Source organism: Heloderma suspectum, chromosome 5 (genome assembly GCF_057233095.1).
Source record: "Heloderma suspectum isolate Gila_16-S chromosome 5, 16-S_ref, whole genome shotgun sequence".
NCBI classification, from domain to species: domain Eukaryota; kingdom Metazoa; phylum Chordata; class Lepidosauria; order Squamata; family Helodermatidae; genus Heloderma; species Heloderma suspectum.
Genome location: NC_139462.1, coordinates 69,735,214 through 69,753,730, shown reverse-complemented (window position 1 = coordinate 69,753,730; position 18,517 = coordinate 69,735,214). Strand labels below are relative to the sequence as shown.

The 18,517-nt window shown below is 41.4% G+C and overlaps 2 protein-coding genes across 2 annotated transcripts in view; one reads left to right on the top strand and one right to left on the bottom strand.

Moving 5' to 3' along the window:
- Positions 1-155: 155 nt before the first annotated feature.
- Positions 156-4,502, top strand: C5H4orf46 (chromosome 5 C4orf46 homolog). The gene is made up of 2 exons (XM_084856355.1): positions 156-335; positions 2,149-4,502. The coding sequence occupies exons 1-2, from the start codon at positions 210-212 to the stop codon at positions 2,302-2,304; spliced, it is 282 nt and encodes a 93-aa protein (XP_084712481.1). The 5' UTR covers positions 156-209; the 3' UTR covers positions 2,305-4,502.
- A 901-nt stretch (positions 4,503-5,403) lies between these two features.
- Positions 5,404-18,517, bottom strand: part of RXFP1 (relaxin family peptide receptor 1) — a 48,402-nt gene continuing 35,288 nt past the window's right edge. The window contains exons 12-18 of the mRNA XM_084856354.1: positions 16,748-16,819; positions 15,369-15,440; positions 14,412-14,483; positions 13,803-14,032; positions 10,782-11,192; positions 7,930-8,148; positions 5,404-7,123 (exon numbers count right to left, since the gene is read on the bottom strand). Coding sequence (XP_084712480.1) covers positions 6,822-7,123; positions 7,930-8,148; positions 10,782-11,192; positions 13,803-14,032; positions 14,412-14,483; positions 15,369-15,440; positions 16,748-16,819 — 1,378 coding nt within the window. The 3' untranslated portion in view covers positions 5,404-6,821. The remainder of the gene's footprint in view (positions 7,124-7,929; positions 8,149-10,781; positions 11,193-13,802; positions 14,033-14,411; positions 14,484-15,368; positions 15,441-16,747; positions 16,820-18,517) is intronic.

Sequence of the window (18,517 nt, the reverse complement as noted above, 5' to 3'; positions counted from 1 at the left end):
GCGGGCTCCTGAGGGGGCGGGGTTACCTCCGCTTTGTAGGCGGAGACTCACGGCTGGGGCGTGATTGGGCGCATTGTCCGGCGACGTCCTCAGGGGTGAGTGGGCGTGGCTCTGAACTCTAGTCCCGCGCGCGCCTGCCTGCGCGCCAGCCGGTTAGAGGCGCAGCGGTTGGCCGGGGGGCGAGTGGCGGTTATTTTGGAGTCCCGAGGATGGCTGAAGCGGAGTCCGCGGCCTTCGCGTCCGCGCGGGGCACCGGCCGTGTAGTGCTGTCCTTGGAGCAGCTGCCAGAACCGCCCCGGAGGCTGCTGGAGCTGGTGGAGATGCAGCTTGGTGACGTGAGTCTCTTTCTTTCGGGATTTCTGCAAACGCCCCCTTGAGACCGTGGGTACGCCGTCTGCGTAAAAGGCTTTCGGGGCTGTGTCGCGAGGCTTTCCTCCGTGTGTGAATGGCTGATTTTATTTAGAATTATCTTATGTGTTATTACATTTATGTCCTTTTACAAGGAGCCCACGGCGGCTTACATCGTCCTCCTCTCGGTTTTATCCTCACGACAACCCTGTGAGTCAAGTTAGGCTGAGAGTCAGTGATGGGCCCAAAGCCACCCAGTGAGCTTCTTCGTAGGGATGGTGGAGAATTCCGCCACAGATTTCAGTGAGGCCGAATGCCAGTGCATTTGCCCCCTCGAAACCCATGGCGGAATGGCCTCCCACCCCCCGCCCCCACCCGGAATCCACCCTGAGACGAAGTTTACCTGGGGCGGCGGCTCCGGCGGCAGTAGCTGGTCTCTTGACCGGCTGCTATGGACTCAAATGGCGGCTGCCATAGTGGCCGCCATTTGCGTTTGGCTAGGCTGCCGTGATAGGCTACGTAAGTATTTATGTAGCCTATCACGGCAAAGGCAGCCACGCAAATGGCAGTCACCACGCCATTTGCGTAGTTGCCTTTGCCGTTATAGGCTACATAAATACTTACGTAGCCTATCACGGCAAGCTAAAAAAAAACAAACAGCATACGCAAATGGCGGCGGCTACGGCGGCTGCCATTTGTATTCCCTTTTTTTTGCTGTTTTAGCCTACGTAAATATTTACGTAAGCTATTACGGCGAAAAAAGGGGTAACGCAAATAGCGTAGTGAGCGTTATTTGCGTTCCCCTTTTTTTCGCCGTAATAGCTTACGTAAATATTTATGTAGGCTATAACAGCGAAAAAAGGGAATGCAAATGGTGGCGGCTGTAGCCGCCGCCATTTGCATACACTTGTTTTTTTTTCCGGAAGGCTGCCCAGCGGCTGGATGTCTGGTTGTGGGGCGGCCCTGGCCGGTGGCTCCACGGAATCTCCGCGGAGCCAGCCGGATCAGGATTTCGGGTGGAGGTGCAGAGCGCCTCCCCCTCACCTAGAATCACCCCGTCGAAAACGTAAGTGACTTTTCGTACATCCCTAGCTTCTTGGCTGAGTGGGAACTAGAACCGACATCTCTTGGGTCCCACTCTAACCACTACCCCACACTGTCAGTACAGTAAAGTGTAATCCTGTGCTATCTCATCATTATTATCCCACTCTGTTGTTCAAACAAAGATTTACAAAAAAACAACAACAAATGGGTATAATATCTAGTGAAGTTAAAACAACATGAAACACTAAAATGGATGCATTAACACATCCATAGAGATAACTTAAAAACACATCTAAAAGGTATTTAAGACTTACTCTGGAGTAAACTTGCTGTAGCAAGGCCTCACCTGGTTGCATAAGTAACAATTACCTACACTTCCACACTTAAAATTTCTTTTCTGGATCAGCATCCGTGGATGTTACTACTGGAAGAACTAATTTAGGTAGAGGGAAAAAAAACCTGACATTATTAGAGATAGTTCAGTAGCCCAGCTGAATAAGAATGCCAGGAAGCAATTTCACTTCTAAACAACAAATACTTTCCAGTTCTCTTGGTTTAACTCACAACCCTTCAAAGGGTAAACTTACATTTCAAAATGCTGTTTATATTACTCCATGTTTTCAGCCAGTTGCTTTTCAGTATACATTTAATCAAAGGGCTTGTAGTGACATTTTAATGGCCTTAAGGTTATCTTAGATAAAACTGCTCTAATATTTTAGTTGCCAGACAAACTAACTATTGCTTTCTTTCTCATAGGCAGCATTTTCACTGATTAAACTTTTGGAGGCTACTTCCGCAGTGTCAACCCAGGTAGAACAACTTGCAACCAAATGTACAGAACATGCTCAGTTTCTTAAAACATGGCGGGGCCTTCTAAAAGAGGGGTATGACTCCTTGAAACCCAGTGAATGAGGATGAATGGTCTACAACTCCACTGTTTTTTAACTATTACAAGGAAACCAAAGCAAGATTGACCAACAGCACATTTTACTGCCTACATATGAAGAGATGGGACTTTTTCAACAAACTTTAGTTTTAAATCTGCAAAGATATTTAATGTATAAAATGATACGATCTTTAATTTTAAACTTCAGAGTGGAAGTAAAGCAGCTGCCTTAAAGATCTCCTTGAAGTATGTTCACCATACTAGAAAAGAACCTGTTCCTCGGGCATGAGTGAAGGAACACATTCTTAAAGAAAAAAATTCTTGGAAGTCTAGTGACCTGATTGAAATAGTGGCGATAGGTTTCATTTTCCTAGAACTTGAGGTATCACTAGTTTTGGGTGACTAGCATATCTAGAATTCATGGAATAAGATATGTGAACTGTTGAACTAAAATATTTAATTGTAAGGGAGAACTATTTTGTCCTCTTTGACACTAAGGAACATCAAATGCTTCCATATAAATGTTCACAAATGAGACTAGGAGTATCTGGAAACTGGTTGCTATTTTACTTTTGTGCACTAAAACTTTATTAATCTCTGACAGTGTCTTAAGACGCTTTTAACCAATATAATTTTGTATCCTGGTCATCTGATCTCAGTGTATTTTGATGAACTAAAGTGACACTAAAGAGCCCTGTTCATGATAGAATATACGGTTTTACCTTCTGCTAAAGAAGCATACTCTTATTTATTGTGTGGTTTTTATAATTGTGTTCAGGGAGACTGTTTTTACTGTACATAAACATGAAATGTATAATCCATTATCATATAGTGTATCTGATACTTGAGTAAGAATTGAAGAAATTATATATCGCAACCAAGTGTATTACCTGACTCTTGTTTTTCCCCTAGAAACTTAGTACTGAAGTTGTAGGTGAACAAATCCTGGTTTAGGATGACAAGTGAATGAGTGACTTTCCAGCAGTTAACCAAATGAATGTACCTACAGTGTTTGTTTCTACTTTAATAAAATACATTGGCATGAGGCTGTAATGATGGTTCTCTCTACGATTTCAGATTAAGTACCCAGTGTTCCGTCAGTGCTACTGATATTCAAAGGTTTGGTGCCTGTGGCCTATGGATACTGACTTTGTTGAAAATAGTAGGCATATGGATTCAGAATTCTTTTGAAGGAGTATTGTTGCTTCCTTAGCTTCAGGAAAACTTCTAATCAAAACTTAAGTAGTAGAATAAATTCTTGTGGCTGATTAAGCAAACAACCAATACATCCCATCAATGAATCGTGTAGATTGTAGAATAAATGCCTAATCAAGATACAGAATATTAGATACATTATGATATCTGGAACAGTAAAATTGACATGTTAATTTAATAAGTGTTGCAGAAGTAATGTTTACTCTAAAACATTTCAAGCCATTAGGGCAGGAATGGGCAACCTGTGGCCCTTTAGACGTTTTGGCCTGCAACTTCCATGATGCTTCACCATGCTGGCTAGGGCTGATGGGAGATGCAGGGCAAAACATCTGGAGGGGCACAAGTTGGCCACTCCTGCCTTAGGGCTTCAATAACAGCCTGTTGCATGCTTATGGTAGACCCACTGCAATAAATGGGACATGTTAATCATGATGAATTTTATGGCTAAGTCTGGATCCAACACCTAGTCTCTCTTCTCCCTTGTTCAGATGGTGGGAGGGATATAGGGAGCAGGTTCCTTTATTAATAGGCAAACTCTTCCGGGTTAAGGTTCTCATAATACGTTATTCTTTGGTCCTCCATCAACTTCCCATCTTCATGGAAAAAGTTTAAAATGTGTAATTTTCAATATCTAAATCTAATGTTGCCTGTTCATACTTGTGGGTAAAGGTATTATATTTTTCACCTTTTCCCATCTTGGATCATTTGCTTTGTAAACCTCTGAGTACCTTCAGTTCTTGTAAACGCAACAAGGTTTAGTCATCATTGTTACTACGGTCACTGACCAGACTTTGAACATACAAAAATATGAAGAGTCTACAAACACATTTGGGAAATATACAGTAAAATCAGTTCTGAAAAGATCTTAATCTCATAGTGTTCAAAAAGAATTTAGCAAAAGCCTTGATTGTTTCCCTATCCTCTGTTGTCCTAAAACAGTAAAGAAGTACATTTATATCTGATCTAGTATCATACAATTTCTCTCTAATATTTCTATTAAAGGAGCAGCAAAGTAAGACATGAATAACAGATTCAATTTTGTTCCTTTCACATGGGCTTTTAGATTATCTAAAAGACTAGTTTTCTGAAATCTCCCTTGAGCAGAGAGCAAGACATTAAATCTTGCCAAAGTAAGTGCATGCCGATATTTGGGAATGTTAAGGATTGAGATATATTTTGCTTCTACCAGCCCATAACTAGAGTGAAGTCTTCCTTGGGAAGCTTTATTTAAATTTAATCAATGCATAGATTGCTTACCATATCAAAAATATATATAAAATCAATTAATTCTATATGTATACTCAATCCTATGTGTCTACTCAAAAGCTGATCCATTGAATGTTGTGGGACTTAGATAACTGTGTATAGGATTGCAGCCTTAATGGTGTCATACTGAACTGGATGCAGGTGAGATAAGACAGAAAAATAATCTTATCCTGAAGACAACATGAAAGCAATGAAACAACTTTATTTTTACCTTAGTGTCTGGAAGAATACTTAAATACACTAGCCTACTTTGATCTTAAAAAAACCAGATATTCCTGCTTCATAATTTCCTGTATTATTTTAAACAAACTCAAAATATCAACTCTTCGGTCATAACAAGTTACACATAAATCAGTGTTTATGAATAGGAAGGGGGTGCCCTAACTCCTGGCAACCTAGGCAGGGACAAAAGGTTGCTTGAGTTGAACACCAATCCAGCAAGGTATCCCTTATGTTCACAGCCTGAGTCAAGAGAGTCTCAGACCCTGCAGGACACTCTTGAGGTTTAAGAAATAGGGGTTCAAACCGCTACCCCCTATTTCCAAGCCCTAAGCTACAAACATTGAACAGTAGCAAGTTCTTAACCAAGCAGAAGAGACTGGATTTGGTATTGATGCTTACTTGGAAGGAAGCACACACAACTCCTAAGGTAGAGATTAAGTTTATTTACATAGGGGTAAGGGGATAGAAAGGTATACAAAAATCAGTATCCTCTGGAAACAATACTCAAGGTAAAAAAAAATCTGCCCTGTATGTCACCGACGTACAGGTCTTCCAGTAGGACAGGGCCCAATCTGGGATCCAGGGACTCACAAGCCTGAAAGCAAGTTGAAGCATGAAGATGAAGACAAATGGGTGGCTCCACGTCCCCTCTTTTTATGCCAATCACAGGCCAACTGCAGCAGTGTTCCCAAACCCCACAGGGGAAGGTGAACATTCTTACAGCGATGCAGCTATCATTCAGTTCAATTAGTGGAGTCTTACTTTGGCCTTGAAGGCCAAAGTCATCTCAGGACAACAGATACAGAGGTGGTTGCACAACTACGTGCCACTTTAGCCTGGTCAAATGGAGTTGTCACACACAGCACAAAAGGATTTCTTGACAATGAATATGGAGTTTAAACATCAGTGCTGATCTTTCAGATTTTTTCTTAAAAAGGACATTATTGCATGATTGTCCTCAGGCTGTACTTTATTTGTAAATGCATGTTAGTAGAAACTAGATACGAAATAACAATTTTTTATAGCCAAGTCCAAGGTAGTTCAAAAATATGTAAACATTAAAGTGCAAGGATACAACTTCTTCTGTTCCTTAATATATCCAGTGCAAACACTTACAAAACCTTTTGCAAATCAAAAAGAGCATTGCCATTCCTATCTCTATGGTGTTTCATCTTGGAAACCTGAAGTCACAGAAAAGTATTACCTTTCCAGAAAAAAACCCACTCTACTGCAAGGATAAATACTTTTCCAGCCATATAAAACTGAAATAGTTCAATTCCTTTGATAAATATTCAATGATCCAAGTCATTTCAGCTTTTGTATTGCTATTTTACACTGCAATCCTAGGCATGTCTTACTCCCAGATAAGTGGATACAGGGTTGCAGCCTTAGAAAAAAATACCTCTTAGGTATAATACTGATGATTGTGATCCCCATTTGTCAGTTAACAGAAATTTCACAACTTAAAAATATTACACCTTAGATTTGTCAAATTACAAAGCATTTTTAGGTGAAAAGATTAGGTTTTGACTACTTCTATTTCTTTTCATATTGTGTTCTTTCATCCACCCACCAATACCACTCAACCCCAATCACCAGCACAGATTTTCCTTTCAGTTTCTTCCTACCTACCCCACCGGGCTCTTATGGCTAGTTCTCCCCAAAGACTGTTGATTGATGTGTGTAGTGGTAACTCAGAGATCTATCTTCTGTTGTAGTTAGAGTTCAGTCTCACAGCCTGGAACAGCAGGTGTGTTTCATTGCTGTAAGTAGCAATATCTCCATGAGAACAATGTGGAATGTGCAAATTTTAGTGCATGTAACTTGCTTTGAATCATCTTCATGTGTATATGTTTAGTCTTGCTGAGTGTGTAGTTATCAATCCTTCAGAGGAATCTGTGTAATGGGCAGGTTTTGTCAACTCTGGTGAGGTGTCTTCTACAGGCCACATCTCTACCCAGATAAATGATGGGCCGTACATTTTCTGACTGCTTTTACTTCCTGAGGATCTTCTTTGCTTGTAATTGTGCCAAGCTTGATGAATCATTTCTTTGAAAGGCCTAGTGGTTAGTGTATAGAGAAGAGGGTTCAAGGCACTATTTATTGGTAAGATAAAAATCACAACCCAGGAAGTTATAGAACCTGAAGGGAAGAGAAAATAATATTTACTTAGTTATACCTTTAAAAAAATCAAACAAGGTATATGTTATAGCTATGAAATCTTAGCTTATTGGTCTGGGTTTATGCAAGCTTTCAAGTCTCACCAAACTTTTTATTAGAATAGGAAAGGTAACTTTGCTAGTTTAGGAATGTGAATACCTATTTCAGTGATACCCTCACACACGTTGGAGTGAATAGGCATCACTCCCTCTATAGTGAACTCAGATAATGATCCGGGTTGCATGATCAAATTAAGCCAGGATGGCTTATTTTAATGTGAACCCCTTCCTGGCTACCATTTCCCTAATTACCTGCCCAGGCACAGCTTGTCGTGTTGTCCAAACCTGGATGGCATGACTCGCTTGAAATATAGCATGCTCAGTGGAATTCAAGGTTTGCACACACACAAAGTGGGATGGGGGGAATCCTCCCCCCAAAAAGCCCAATGAGGGATGAATATGCTCGGTATCCCTGGAATGTTGAGTGTCAGTTGGAAAAGAAAAACAAAAACTTGTGGGGCTTGGGGAGAAAGGGATAGGGGAATTAAGTGGTCTGCTTGAGCTACCACTTTATAGTATCTTGAAGGATAGAATGACCGGCTGGAACCCTGAACAGGAGCACTTCTGTTAGGGGGTGAAGATACACTACAACATCTTGTTGCAAGCCCCTCTTGTTACCTCAGATTCCCCCATCTGGCCTCTCCTGTTGTCTAGGAGTCACCAGCCTTGGAGCTCCCTGATGCAAACTGAAAAATGCAGCAGTGTAATTGGAAAGGAAATTTTCAATACCTGGAATTTCCACTTGAAATAAGGAAAGCAATTTTAGTATAAATATCGGTATCCAGCATAATGCATTGGTAAATACGATGAAGAAAAAACGTTTGGCAAGAGTCATCTCTTTCTTCACGTGATTCCGGATTTCCATTGCAGTAATGGTTGTTCGGTAAACACTATAAAACATACTTCCATAGGAGAACACGATGATGATAAATGCTACCAAGTTGACACCTGTTGCAGAAGACAAGCTGCATTACAATTCCATTTAGGAGTTTGCCATGCCAGGTTACAAACCCACTATTTCATTACTGTAGCAGGCATGGGGTGCGAATGTCAGGACATTCAGCTGTAATTCAAGGGGTTTGACAAAAGTGGGGCACTAACCATTCAGGAAGTACAGCCAGTGGCATACAAACACCCCCATCGTCGGTGGCTCATAAGTAATGGAACAAACCAACATCATTTCAAACTTAAGGATCGCCTTTAATACCTGGATGAAAATCCTTTGCAGTCAATGACTGCCTGAAGTCTGGAACCCATGGACATGACCAAATGCTGAGTTTCCTCCCTCGAGATGCTTTGCCAGGCCTTTACTGCAGCTGCCTTCAGCTGCTGCTTGTTTGTGGGTCTTTCTGCCTTCAGTCTTGTCTTCAGTAAGTGAGAAGCATACTCTATTGGGTTGAGATCAGGTGATTGACTTGGCCATTGAAGAACATCCCACTTCTTTGCCTTCAGAAACTCTTGGGTAGCTTTTGCTGTATTTTTGGGTCATTATCCATCTGCAATATGAAGTGGCGTCCTATCAGTTTGGCAGCATTCGGCTGAATCTGAGCAGAAAGTATAGCCCTATACACTTCAGAATTCATCCTGCTGCTTTTATCAGCAGTCACGTCATCAATAAACACCAGTGACCCGGTTCCATTGGCAGCCATACATGCCCATGCCATAACACTGCCTCCACCATTTTTGACAGATGATGTGGTATGCTTTGGATCATGAGCTGTTCCTTTCCTTCTCCATACTTTTCTCTTCCCATCCTTCTGGTACAAGTTAATCTTGGTTTCATCAGTCAAAAGAAACTTATTCCAGAACTGGGCAGGCCTTTTTAGGTGTTTGCTGGCAAAGGCTAATCTGGCCTTTTGTTTCTTGAGCGTTACCAGTGGTTTGCACCTTGTTGTGAAGCCTCTGTATTTACATTCATAAAGCCGTCTCTTGACTGTAGATGTTGACAATGACATGCCTATCGCTGCAAGAGTGTTCTTGACCTGGCTAGATGTTGTGAAAGGGTTCCTCTTCACCATGAGCAGCATTCTGCGGTCATCCACTGTAGTTGTCTTCCAAGCTCTTCCAGGCCTTTTGCTGTTGCTGAGCTTGCCAGTTAATTCCTTCTTTTTCAGCATGTTCCAAACTGTTGAATTGGCCACTCCCACTGTTTTTGCTATCTCTCTGAGGGGTTTATTTTGTTTCCTCAGCCTAATGATGGCCTCCTTCACTGGCATGGACACCTCTTTGGACCTCATTTTGGGAGTTCCAGTGAACAGCTACCAAATGCAAATGTGACACTCAGAACCACCTCCAGGCCTTTTATCTGCTTGATTGGTCATGGGGTACCCAGGAAACAGGCCACACCTGGCCATGCAGCTACTTGTCAGCCATTCGTTCCATTACTTATGAGCCACCAACAGTGGGTGTGTGTGCATGCCATGGGCTGTACTTCCTGAATGGTTAGTGCTCCACCTTTGCCAAACCCCTTGAATGACAGCTGAAAGTCCTGACTTCGCTCCCATCTGGGTGTGTTTCCTTTCAACTTCAATGTGGTGGAATACAGAGGCCAACTGCCAAAACAGTTATCCTTGTTCCAATATTTCTGGCCCTGACTGTATGTCTTTGCACTTAACATGCAGGTTTTAAAAAAAACGTGAATTGGATTGGGGGACTGATAATTGATGGGATCAGAGTGGGCACCCAAAGGGGATGTAACCTTTTCCTCCCCTGCTGTAGTCCTGAGGAAAATCTCTGTTTTGAAGCTAGTATTTGTTTCAGGGGAGGGGGAATCCCACATTGGTGCCAATGAGGATTTCTCCCCAAAGGAATGAGTTAAACTCCCTCTCTGAGCCTGCTTTGATCCCATTACTTATCAGGCCCCAGCTGATGCAATTTGCATTTTTAATATATATAAACACCTGACCCTGTTAGGTTTTAATTATTTGTTACATTTTTAAACTGCCAAATAAAGTTATCTGGGTAGTCTACAGATAAATTAAAAACAAAAAAATACAAGATAGCAATAAAACAACAGCAGTAAAACAGTGCAAGGTAAAACCAGCAGCAGGGATAAAATGTGAAGATCTAAAAGCATTGAAAGAGTTCTTAAAATACCTGGGAAATAAAAAGGCCATCACCTGCCACTGAAAAGACCATAATGTAGGCAAGCCTCTATGAAGAGGGTATTCCACAGACAAGGGTTGCTTCCAGACAGATGGCTCCTAGTGCTAGCAATCAAAAGGTATGGGGCAGCTATTTCATCTTAACATACTTTTAATTGGAAGAAAAAAGGCAGAAGAAGCTGTGGGAGAATATGGGAGCATTACAAATGGAAGACATCTTGACCTCCCCACCCCATAAAATTCTGTGAATAAGCTTATGCAATCAAAGCCTTGTCTGGAACACCTGGGGTGCCACCACTGAAAAGGCCCTCTCCACTCGCCTTGCCTCCCTTGTTTATTGGGAAACAAGATTCCCATATTTCAATTTACGGCATGAATCAGGGTCTGCGTAATGCTGGTGTATCTCAGTTGAAGTTCATGTATAGGGAATCAGTTACTATTCTCTTATAAACCAAAGTGAACATGGAATTTTCTTACCTAGAAAAATTATGACAGAATAAATCTGGCCTCCAGTACTTTCGGACTGCTCAGAGTGAAGAGGGAAACAGACCCCATTAGTACCATAGTAGTTTTGGAAAAAATCCTTTTTGCTCAGTGGAATAAAAGCAACTAAGAACCCTATAATCCAAATGAGAACCAAAATGGAAATTGTTCTATATTTTCCTGGCTTCAAGAATCTAAAGGGGTAAACTATGCAGATGTATTTTTCCAAAGTCAGGTAGGTTAGTAATAAAACTGATACTTCTGTGGATAAAATGGCCAATGACCCCACCAGTTGGCAATGGATACTGTCCATCCATAACTGAGCATGCTTATTGTACTCCCCACGATATTTCACGTCAAATGCTCCAATCACAAATAAATATATCCCCATGAGGCAATCTGCACCTATGGAGAAAATGTGTGTTAGTGCATCTTATTTATAGTAGTCTAATAAACATTTTGAACATTACTCATAGAGCAGTCAAACACCAGCCAAAGGCCAGCTGAGAGGCCATTGGATGCAGCAGAAATCCCGCTCCCCCAGCAGTTCCACTGGCAGTACAGCACCTCCACCCATGGGACCCTAGTACACCCATGGAAAGCTCTAGGTGTAGAACAGGGGCGGACCACCTTTTTTCTGCTGACAGCTGTAATCCCTTGTGGGTAACCTGTTGGGGGCTACATGTTGGCAGGGCTGAAGCCAGTGGAGGGCAGGGCCAGAGCCCAAAGTGTGTGGGTCGCGCTTTTTCTTTTCTGCCAGCCCCATTTCTCTCTCTGTCTCTCTCTCTGTCTCTCTCTCTCTCACTCTCTCCTTCCATGCCCACTAGGCTGCCAGGAAAGGGGCAGATTGTTGTTGCCAAATATCTGAACTGATTGCATGCAGAGGGCTTTTGAAATTAGTCTGAGGGCCACAGGTTGTCCATTCCTTGTGTAGAAGTACCACAGGCAATGTTCCTCTAGCAGTATGGCCCAAACTGGGGCATTCCAGGGGCATGTAAGGGGTGACCTTGGAGTTGCAGAATCCAAAGCCTCAACATGCCAATGAATCAGGCCTCTGAATGATGCCAGTCAGGAGCTGGTATAGTTATTATTCTTCCCATTAGTGTCAAACCTGCTGTGAAAAAAAGGAAAAGCAAAAGCCACTCCCCCTCCACACACACACTCCTCCCATCCAGTAGGACTTAGGAAGTCCTGGTTCCTGTGCCATGGAAAGCAGAATTGTTCTAAATCTAAACCTTTGGCCTAAATCCAACACCAGTTAGACATGTTCAAGCCCATTGATTTCAGTGGATTGGATTTAGGGTTTTGATCAAGGGCTCTGAGGTCGGTTCCCAGAATAGACCATATCCTATGGCCCGCTAGACAGTGTCCAGCGGGCCATAGGATTGCTCTTTTCATGGGCATTTGCTCTGACCAAATTCTGACTTATATCAGACTGGGGTTCGATTGTCTTTATGGACAGAAATTCTTTGCCCTTATTTGTACGACAGTCAGGAGTCAACAGGTGAAATGTTTAGGAACCTAGGAAGCCACCTTATACTGAAGACTATTTGTCCACCTAGCCAATGATTATCTATTCTGACTGATAGCAGGTCTTCAGGGTCTCAGGCAGTTTTTTCTCATCCTGATCCTTTTAACTGGAGATGGCAGGGGTTTCTGCATGCAAAGCATGTGCTTTACTGCTAAGCTTGGGTCCAGTCTGTCAGTTTCATTGCACCATTCCTAGTTCATTTCTGATTGTCATGCAACTGTTAAAAACACAGAGCTGTCTCCCTAAACAAGGTGGCAACCCCAGCAGTGCTTTTAAATTAGAGCTTTAGTATCAGATGCTGCTTATGCTTCAACTGCAATCCTGAGCATGTTTACTAGGCAGTAAGTCCTACTGAACACAGTGGGTGTTATTTCAGAGTAAGTCCACATAGGGTCACACTGTTAGCTTGCCAAGGATGACACTTCCAAAGTTACTAGGAAATGGTATACCCTTGGAAGTGCTTCCTCTTGTGTGTCCCATCACTGTATCAGTAGATTTAAGGCAGGTGTGCAGAACCTCAAGTCCAGGGTCCTAATCCAGACCACCGGGGTGTTCCAGATGGCAATGCCCTCTTCTCCTGGCCCCCCCTCCCCCCCCCGATTGTTTGGTGGTTTCCTGACTTTTGTGCAGTTTCCCCCCATTCATAATGGTTGAAATGCTTCTCCTAAGGTTGAGTTCCTGGCAGTAAGAGCTTTAAGTTAAAGTATGCTGGTATTTTACCTTTGGCACCACCCCTTTTGCCTTCCGCCCCACCCACGCCTGGAATGCATCTCCCTAGAACTTCTACACAGTGGAATTCTCAGACTGAGAGAGATTAAGCAGCCAAAATTTAAGGTAATGCTTCCTGGGGCATCTCTACACCAGCCTAAAATCCTGTATTTAAAACGGGGCTTTTGGCTTCTGTTTTAAATGCAGGATCACAATGACTCCCTTTTTCATGTGCTTCCTTTCCCCCCACTCCTTCCTCCTCCTTCTCCCTGAATCTGAGTCTTCCATTATCTTTCATTGATCTCGCTCCTCTTCTTGCTGCTTTTACTCTTTTTACAGAGGGAACTCAAGCGCAACACAACGGGGTAATTTGATAGCTCATTATCTGTGATCTATTTAAAAACGGAACAAAGGGCATTTAGTGCAGGAGACGCCTTAAATGATCACGGCATCATGTAACGAGCCTGGAAACTTCCATGAAGGAGCAATCTCAATTGCAGGATAAAAGCTCAGTGTGAAGGAGCCCTTGGTGTACCTCCGACAGCAAGGGCATTCTCAGTGGTGCCCCCACAGTTACAGAAATGTTTTCTGCAAAGTCCAAGCCAGAGTATTTTCTGCAAATGTTATTTGATCCAGCTTTTAGTGGCTAGGGTTAGGCTTTGGGAGTAGGTGGGAGGGATTTAATATCTTATTTTACTTTAATGAGATGTAGTTTTGTTACATTGTAACATGTCCGGAGTCCTTTTTATAACATTTTAATGGAAGAGAATACTCACAGCAGAGAGACACGATTGACAGGGCATGGAGTTTGTTCTCTGATTGAATATATGGCCGCATGCAGATGACAAATATATTTCCAAAGCAAGTGACAGAAGACACAACCCAGACGAATACTCTCTGGATAATGCTGGCTAACAAATTCTCAAAGGATGAAATTCCATCAGTATTTGGTTTACAGCTGCGCACATGAGGGGCATAGCCACAATACTGAAATTTTTTAAAATATCTGAGGATAAAAAAGAGAGGGCTTTTGAATATCAAACCGATGCACATGGAATTGTATGATTTATAAAACTATGCATATGTTTTTGAAACCAAGAAATAAGACCCTGATAGAACTGATCAGAAAATTACCTGAGTTCTATTTAGTTGAGTGCACAACCATTGCGGCCCCATGGGCCACATGTGATGCTGGCTTGGGAGCCACACATATGCACATGTGTACACGTGCAAGTGCGCACGTGCTCACACACACAAACACACACACACACCAGTGATACTACTACAGATAGCTCTGATGTCCTACCTTTCTATGGGAGAGGGTTAGAATTTAGGTATATATCCATGAAATCAAAGCAAAATTGCTATTCCTATATGATACTTACATATGGGAAAGATCTCTAAGTGGTCTGAACATTCTTCTTTGGATATTTTTAATTTCAATGCCTTCTAGGCTTCTATAAACATTGGAAACAGAGTTTTAGATATTATCAATAAGGAAACGAGTCTGGGAGAACTGGCTGAAAAAAATACATGTATACAATAACATTTTTTATATTTCAGCATATTTTGTCTATCTTGAAAATGTATTTCACAGACAAGCTAAACAAAGGAAAAGTGAAATCTACTGAATATAATGAATATTAGCATTTCAGCTCAATTCAGAGTCAAGGCTGTGATGTCAAAATGGTGTCCAAGTACTTTGACTTAAAGTTCAATCTTATACACTTCTGCTCAGAAGTACAACTCTTTGAGTTCAATGGAGCTTACTTCTAGCTGCATTGGTATAGGATTGCAGCATTAATTGGCTTACAGATCCAGTGAAAGCACTTAGTAAGATAGAAGCTGCATGAGAATTAGGCGTGCGTGTGTGTATGTGTATGTATACACACACACACACACACACATACATATACACACACACACACACACACACACACATATATACACACACACATGCCTAATTCTCATGCAGCTTCTATCCTACTAAGTGCTTTCACTGGATCTGTAAGCCAATTAACACACACACACACACACACACACACATATATATATATATATATATATGCACCTTTCTCATTTACTGGACTACAATAATCTAAATCTTTAAAATATTCTAAATACAGCAAAATTCCTTTGTTTCTATATAGTTTCTCATTTGCAGGTATCTAGAAAAGAAATATTACTAAAGATAAGCATTTCTGATGCCTCCAATAAATTTTGACACACCATAGTTTTACCCTTAAATCAAATCACTCAGCACTAAAACAGAATGGTTTACAAATTACTGAAATTGACATAACGCTGACAAACTATTTAGCAAAAGGACTACATACACTTACAGTGAGTTAAGTTTTGTAAGATAATCAAACTCGTCTGCTTGTATTTTGTGGACTGGATTGTATGAAAGATTCCTGTTAAAAAAAAACAACACCGCGTAAATCATGGCTTAAATGATAATTTTATCGCTACATAGATGGACTAGATATTACCCTGGTTCAGTTACAGTCAATGGATTAAAAATTGTGTGGAAAAGGCAACCCATTAATATTTGTAGTACGGGTGAGAGTAACAGGTCTTGAACAAATTGTAACTTGACGAATTCAACAAATGACAATTCCACCTGTTCCTGGACAGGGATAGCTTAACTGCTGTGATCTATGCATTAGTAACTTCAAGACTGGACTACTGTAATTCTCTCTATGTGGGCTGCCCTTGAGGCTGGTTCAGAAGCTCCAGCTATTAACACTGTAATGAGTTAGTTAAGTGAAGTGTCTTGCCATGCCCATTTAACACTTATGCTGAAAGAACTGCATTGGCTGCCAGTTTGCTACCAAGCTGGGTTCAAGGTAGTATTATTGACGTATAAAGCCCTAAACATTTCAGGACCAGGTTACCTGAAATATTGGCTCCCTCTATATAGACCTCCTAAATCACTGCAATCTTTATGGGAGGCCTTGTCTGTGCCACATCCTGTAGAGTCCCATTTGGCAGCAACACAGCAAGAGGTTTTCTCTGTGGTGGTGCTCACTCTTTAGAATGAACTCCCGCAACACGTCAGGCACCAACAATTATGTGCTTTCGTCGATTATTAAAAACTTACTTGTTTACCCTGGCTTTCCCCAACCATTAACTTGCCTTAAGATTTCTGTGATTTTATAATGATGTATTGTTTTATATTTTGTTGTTTACTGCTTTGAGATTTTTTAAATGAGTATATAAATATTTTTAAATAAATAATAAAAATAACAGCTGGCCTAGAAATCTTCATTAAAGCTGCATTTCTATAATAAAGAGTGCCTCTATCCACTTAGCATATGCAGTTGTAGATGAAGAATAGCTTTTAAACTGGCAGAGACAGAACTGAGTTAAATAGTCTTTGCTCTGCCTTCTGCATTAAAGATATGGACTAGTTTTTGAAAGCTGTTACTGAAGTCTCTAACTTATAAATGTACTAAAACTTTGGATGCCCTGGACTAATGAGATTTGATAATTAAGACTACTCACCATACGTATTAACTGGATAAAAATTCAGTATAATAAAAGTCTAAGAAGAATTTTTTACATAGCCATTCAAAAATCTTTCATATATAATATGCAGGATGTATAGGTGTACTTTTTCATTCTAACATGATTTCACTTTTGCGAGGCAGAAAAACTAATAAAAAAAACATTTAATGATCAACATACACAGAGCAATTGAGTTATTGCAACATCTTACAGTTGTGAGAGTTCTTTTAGATCCTTAAATAGATGTAGAGGAAGTGATTTAATTTTGTTGTTAGCCAAATCTCTGTGGAAAAAAACAAACAGAATGTGGTTCTTAATACTACTGATTGGTTATTTTACCATCAAAGTTAGTAACTTAAGGAGCACCTGAATTTTGTATTCTTTTAAAAATAATAATAAAAGGCAGCATTTTATACAGGGTGTCAGAGAACTTGGTAAATGCATTCATGTCAGAATGGAAAAGGTTAGAGTGTCTCCTATTAGACGTTTTAACATCATATTTTTTTCTAAGGGCCAAATTGGACAATATGTGAAATGTCTGATTCCATTTCATATATCTGTTTGTTTTTGTTTCTTAAAAAGCAGCTGCAGCGCCCAGTTGATGCGAGACTGTGGTGTGCAGAGCACACTTAAGTCTCCCACCCCCAGCATGACTCTGGTGATAATCACTCTCCTGAAGCTGCTATTCACCAGGGAGGAAAGCTGTCATTTGTGTTTAGATGATTTCATGCCTGGATTTATAGCACCCTCCCCACTATGTACCCTTCATGGACCACTGCCTTGTTGTGGTGAAGGGGCTTGCATAACTCAGTGAAGCCATAAGCTATGCCGTGCAGGGCCACCTAGGACAGACAGGTCATGGTGGAGAGTTCTGACAAAATGTGGTCCACTGGAGAAGGAAATGGCAACCCACTCCAGGATTCTTGCCAAGAAAACCCCATGGAACGTATCACAAGGCTAAAAGAGATGACACCGGAAGATGAGACCCTCAGGTCGGAAGGTGTCCAATATACTACTGGGGAAGAGCAGAGGGAATTTCCAAGTAGCACCAGAAAGAGTGAAGCGGCTGAGCCAAAGCCGAAAAGACACTCAGCTGTGGATGTGTCTGGTGGTGACAAGAAGGTCCGATGCTGTAAAGAACAATATTGTTTAGGAACCTGGAATGTCAGATCAATGAATCAAGGTAAGCTGGAGGTGGTCAAACATGAGATGGCAAGATTGAACATCGACATCTTGGGAATCAGCGAACTAAAATGGACAAGCATGAGCGAATTTAATTCAGGTGACCATTATATCTACTACTGTGGGCAAGACTCCCTTAGAAGAAATGGAGTAGCACTCATAGTCAACAAAAGGGTGGGAAAAGCAGTACAAGGGTACAATCTCAAAAACGATAGAATGATCTCAGTACGAATCCAAAGCAAACCATACAATATCACAGTAATTCAAGTCTATGCCCCAACCACTGATGCCGAAGAAGCTGAGGTTGATCGGTTCTATGAAGACCTACAACACCTTCTAGAACTAACACCAAAAAAAGATGTCCTCTTCATCATAGGGGATTGGAATGCAAAAGTAGGAAGTCAAGAAATCACCGGGATAACAGGCAACCATGGCCTTGGTGTACAAAATGAAGCAGGACAAAGGCTAATCAAGTTTTGCCAAGAGAACATTCTGATCATAGCAAACACTCTTTTCCAACAGCACAAGAGGCGACTCTACACATGGACATCACGAGATGGTCAATATCGAAATCAGATTGATTATGTCCTTTGCAGCCTAAGATGGAGAAGCTCCATACAGTCAGTAAAAACAAGACCTGGAGCTGACTGTGGCTCAGATCATGAGCTGCTTCTTGCAAAATTTTGGCTTAAATCGAAGAACGTAGGGAAAACCACGAAACCATTCAGGTATGACCTCAATCATATCCCTTATGAATATACAGTGGAGGTGAGGAATAGATTTAAGGGATTAGACCTGA